The 5,439-nt window shown below is 34.9% G+C and overlaps 1 protein-coding gene across 1 annotated transcript; it reads right to left on the bottom strand.

Moving 5' to 3' along the window:
* Positions 1–446: 446 nt before the first annotated feature.
* LOC108605412 (glycoprotein-N-acetylgalactosamine 3-beta-galactosyltransferase 1) lies at positions 447–2,735 on the bottom strand. The gene is made up of 4 exons (XM_017995081.2): positions 2,203–2,735; positions 1,066–1,174; positions 725–1,006; positions 447–666 (listed from the first exon to the last, which is right to left on the bottom strand). The coding sequence occupies exons 1-4, from the start codon at positions 2,733–2,735 to the stop codon at positions 481–483; spliced, it is 1,110 nt and encodes a 369-aa protein (XP_017850570.2). The 3' UTR covers positions 447–480.
* Between the last annotated feature and the right edge of the window lie 2,704 nt (positions 2,736–5,439).

Here is a 5,439-nt window from a genome sequence, read left to right as displayed (position 1 = left end):
TTGCTGCTGCTGCTGGTTGTGGCCACTGGCAACAGCAACTGTCGTCTGTTCTCCAAAAACAAAATTTTGCAATTTCAAATGCCCGCCAGACAGCACTCGCTTTCTCTCTCGCACGCACTCGCTCTCTCTCGCTCTCTCTTACAACTTCATCAGCAGCTTGAATGGGCGCACATCAACGTCAACGTTCATTGCTGTCGTCGCCTTGTTGCAGCTCATTTGATTACAAAAGCCAAAGATACCTGCACTTGGGCCAGGCTCTCGCTCACACTCTCTCTCTCTCTCTCTGTCTCTGTCTCTGTCTCTGTGTCGCTTTATGACTTTTGTTACAGCAAAGTTTCAGCTTGCACAATCAATAAGCTTGCAACTACTAATGAGGCTCACGCGCTTGTTGTTGTCACTTGGCTGCTTGTTAATTAAATTAAATGCATTGATTTTTAATTGTCAGCAATCAAATTCTTTATTGACGCCTACAAACTACAACTAAAACGCATTATCCGCTGCTGGTATAACCAGCTGCTCAGCTGCTGTTAGCTTGGCCGGCAGCTGCTCTTTGTAACGCCGTCGGCCATGCAGCTCAAATTTATAGTTGAAGTAATCATAGACATATTGCTCTGCCGGCGAAACATAATGAAAGGCCACCGGATAGTCGGACAGACAGTCCATGCACTGTCAGGCCAACAAATTGATTTAAAATTGTTAGCTGCATGTTTAGTTAGCGACTTACCGTGCGTGGATTATAATAAGCGTACTTAAAGTACCAAAAGTCCAGTCCATAGTAACTCGAGATGAGTGTCGAGTACGGCGCCATGGGCTGAAAGCGATTGCGCATCTTTGCGTCGCGTGAATCGCCAGCGAGCACGCCCACATTGTGGAGACAGCGACCCGCCTCCATGTCCTCCGCATGATCGTCCTGCTCTCGACATTTGCTGCTGTCGTTCAGCCCGTGCACAAAGCGACGCAGCGCCTCACGACTCAGCACGTAGCCGCTGCCGCCGGACATGTAAGACTGTTAGAGCTTAGAAAAAGAGAGAGCGCGAGTGTGTGTGTAAGCGAGACAGCACTTACAGCATTCTTCAGCTCGCTGTCCATTAGCTTAAAGTTAAAGCCAAAGTAAATGGGCAGCTCCGGCGAATAGGGATAAAGCATGTAGCGCAGATTCTCCATGAAAACATAGCTAGAGAGAGAGAGAGAGAGAGAGAGAAAGAGCAAGAGATTTATTTAATTAATATAAGCAACAATATTTGTTACAAAAGCATAAAATGTTAATCTATAAAATTACAATAAAATTATAAAATTCTATGCAGCGTAAAATCGAAAGATTGAGCAAGTAAATGAAAAGAAATTTTAAATAAATATAACGCGAATAAGCAACTCTGCGTAGCAATCGATAAAGCAGCATATCGATTATTGCTTAAAGCCTAAAGCAACAAATATTAAAATACATAAAAAACGCAGTTGCATTAAAATTGCTAACGAAAAATTATACAAAACAATTTGGCACACTAAGCTTAACAATTAATATAATAATTAAATTAATTAGACATAAAAGCAAAGCATTAATAAATAAATAATATATTAAGCAAGATTTAATGAAGAAGCTTACTTATGATTAAATAAAAATGAATGAATAAGTAATACAAAGCATTAATAAATAAATATTAATAAATAAAGACAATGAAACTTAATTAATATAATATGAAATTAAATTAAAATATATTAAGCAAGATTTAATGAAGAAGCTCTTTTATGAATAAATGAATAAATATAAAATGAATAAATAAATAATGCAAAGCATTAATAAATAAAGACAATAAAACTTAAATAATATTAAAATGCAGTCCAAATTAAAATATATTAAGCAAGATTTAATGAAGAAGCTCATTTATAAATAAATATTTATAAATATAAGCACATAATACAAATAAATAAATTAATATAAAAATACAAAATGATGAATAAATATATGTAAATATAAATGCAAATTAATGAAAAATACAAATTATATTCAAATATTAGAGCGGCTGGATTTGTTCGAGTGAGAAAAGCAAAAGAAGAAGAAGAAGAAGCGTTTACCAAATTTGCAAGCTACAAAGAATTCTAAGAGCAGCTCAATAAGAACTTATGACACTTCAGTCAAGATTCAAGATTGGAATGAAATTCAGAGCAAACTAATTTGACTTTTATATAAAAATTAATACGCACGTATCGTCATCGGCCTTCATGAACCAATCGGCCTCATGCAGCTTGTGCTCATAGATGTGAGTGAATGCCTCCTTGGTCTTGCCCCAGAGCAGCTCGTACTTGTCCGGCTTGCTGAGCACAATGGTCTCCAGCTCATCGTCCGGCTCGGAGGTCATGAAGTAGATTTTGTTGCAGCGCTTGCCCCACGTGCGCAGCACATGCACCGCTCGCGTCTTGTGGTACTTGGGCGTGGTTAGCACCCAGCAGAGCACGCGCACCTCCGACTCCAGCTGCAGCGAGAGCGCACCTGGAGCGCTGGGCAGCAGTCGCTTGGCATCCCAATAGGCAAACAGCAGAATCAGCAAACAGCCAGCAATGAGCAGCAGAAAGAGCCAGAGCCAAAGCTTGCGACGCGTCAAGCGGTAGACTGTGGGGCGTGCACCACCGCCCACAAATACATGCAACTCCTCCTTGCGTGGCTGCAACTGTTGCGCTTGTTGCGCTTCTTGCTGCTGCTGCTGTGGCACTTGCCACGCGCTTGGCTGCTGTTCCATATTAAGACTGCGCGGCAACGCTCATTGGGAACGGCGTGTGAGCCACACACACACACACAAATCTTATCAGCACGCCCACTCAACAAGCACGTTAATGAGTATTGGCAACAACTTGGCCAACTGACTAACTGATAAGCGTTGATGCTGCTGCTGCGCGCTAATTGAAATTATTGATCAAATGCCAGTTGCCGAGATTGTCAAGCAAAAATAGAAGAAAATTTATGAAGCAGAAAAGTTGAGCAATCAGTAATTAAATAAATTAAACTAAGTTTGTTCGCTTATAAGCATAAAATATCAATTTTAAATATTACTTAACGCTTCTTCAAATAAGTCAAGCGCAAGTTCTAAATAGAAGAAAATTTATGAAGCAGAAAAGTTGAGAAATCATTGCGTAGTCAGTAATTAAATAAATTAAATTAAACTAAGCTAATAACTAATAACTAATTAAGAATAAAATATTAATTTTAAATATTAACGCTTCTTCAAATATGTTAAGCAAAAGTTATAGATTGAAGCAAATTTATGAAGCAGCAAAGTTGAGAAATCATTGCGAGTCAGTAATTAAATAAATTAAAATAAGATAATAACTAATTAAAAATAAAACATATATTTTAAATATTTATTAACGCTTGTTCAAATTAGTCAAGTTTATAAGTTATAAATAAAAGAAAATTCATGAAGAAGAAAAGTAGTCAAATAAATTAAACTACGCTTATATTTTGTTGGTTTAAATAAAAATATTATAAAATAAAAATAAAATATATTTTTAAGCTTATATTAAGGCCTATTCAACTAAGTTCTATTTCTTTCTCTTTAACATTTAGTTCTTTAAAAAAAAATCTGAAAATAAATTCTATTTATTTAATACAATTTATAAGTAATATACATTTTGTTTTTAATTTTTATTATTGATTTATAGCTAAAATATATTTAATGTCAAGTTTGTTCTTCCAATTTAAAATCATATAGCATATATAGTATATATAATAATGTAATAAAATATTTATGTTTGCTTATTTCCAACTTTGATTATAATTTAAAAATATATTAAACATAATTCAGCTCTTTTTATAATCAGATATATAAATACTGTCAAAACTGTCCTGGCTAAATTTAAAACATTTAAAAAACTTAACATAACGCAACATTTACAACCTGACCTCCCCCCTGCCCAACGCCCATGAGTAAAAACTGTGGCAAGTTCAATGCTCTGCCGCTTTAGCAGCTGTCGCTGTTGACTGCAGGCAAATATAAACCCCCCAAAAAATAAGAAAAAGCAAAGCAGCAGGAAAAAAGAAAATGCTAAACAATCATAGAAATTTGTTTAAATTTGAAAGCTTGCTTCATTTATCAAAACGACACCGTGCGCTTAATATAATGCCAAAGAGAAATAAAAAAAATAAAAAAAAAAATAAGCGAGAAACTACAAAAAAGAAAGCACAGAAAAGGGAAAACAACTGCGCGATGCTTTCAATTAATCATGAGCGACATGTGGTCGGAGCGCCAAAAATTTCCTATAGCGCATACGCCGCGTTGTCGCAGCATGGGCAAACGAATAGATTGGCACGTTGCTTGCTTTTTGGGCAAACTAATAAAATAATATGCGCTGCAAATATATACGCTATATATATATATATATATATTGGCTAAGTGGGAAACGCCCGCACTGGGCTTGGGCTAATAAAAAACTATTTGCTTTGCGCTTCAATGAAATGCAAATATGATGAACTAATGTGGACGTGGCCAGCAGCTCACAGCAGGCGCTGCATTAATTAACTGCTTAAATAAATTCATTTCATTTAATGCTTAAGCAAATTTGGCAAATAAAAAGTTAGGCACATGATTAATTTTAATAGCAAAAGCAAAGCTGCCAAGCCAGGGCTGCTACCTAATTGTAGCAGCCCTCGCCTAATGTTCAATCATATGCAAAGCAGTTGCAGCTTTTAAATTGCGACTAAGCATCAAAAATGATCAGCTAAAAAATTAAAATTATTGCCGTTTTATAAATAATAATAACTTAACTACTAACTAAACTAATGCAGCTGAGCCAGGCGTTAAATTTTTATTACTAGCCTCGTCCTTTATTTCAACTGCATGAAAAATAAACCAAAAGTTCGTAGCTCATATTTTTTTATTCATATTTTCTTAAAACTTTTGGCGCTTTTGCTCGTTTGTTTGCCACTTTTTTTAACTTTCTTTTTTGCAATAATGTTAGCTTTTGAAGCTGATAGCATTGCCCAGGCATCGTTTATGCCTGAGTCTCAACCTCAGCCTCAGCCTCTCAGCCATTGCCGTTTGATTCAATTGGCTGACCAGAGGCAGACTTTAGAGATGGCAAACTAGCGTTGCATATCGTTTCAGAAAATATCGTATAAATATATAGCGTAGTTATACATATATATATTTTAGTAAATATTATAATTTATCTATGTTTAATGTATAAAATTGATTTAAGCTTCAAAAACATCAATAGCTAACTTCAATTAATTGTTAAGCTGTTTAATTATATAAAAGATAAAAATTCAATTATTAAACTTAAAATTATTGCTATTGAAACTTTATAAGTTGCTTTATATAAATAAATGACAATTAAGAAAGTTTTGTATAATTCCAAGTACATAACAATAATAAAAAAATATTATTTTGCATATGTATTCAACAAAAAATTAAAAACTTAACACACTTCCTAAAAACTTTACTATAC

The sequence above is a fragment of the Drosophila busckii genome, chromosome X (genome assembly GCF_011750605.1).
Source record: "Drosophila busckii strain San Diego stock center, stock number 13000-0081.31 chromosome X, ASM1175060v1, whole genome shotgun sequence".
In the NCBI taxonomy this organism is placed as follows: Eukaryota; Metazoa; Arthropoda; class Insecta; order Diptera; family Drosophilidae; genus Drosophila; species Drosophila busckii.
This window is presented reverse-complemented; position numbering and strand designations above follow the sequence as displayed.

What these genes read in the sequence shown, in the direction of transcription:
- LOC108605412 (XM_017995081.2), bottom strand. Translation starts at nt 2,735, where the DNA reads ATGGAACAGCAGCCAAGCGCGTGGCAAGTGCCACAGCAGCAGCAGCAA. An exon ending in ATGAAGGCCGATGACGATAC is followed by an intron (nt 1,175 to 2,202) that starts GTGCGTATTAAT and finishes CTCTCTCTCTAG; the next exon opens with CTATGTTTTCATGGAGAATC. An exon ending in ACAGCGAGCTGAAGAATGCT is followed by an intron (nt 1,007 to 1,065) that starts GTAAGTGCTGTC and finishes AAGCTCTAACAG; the next exon opens with TCTTACATGTCCGGCGGCAG.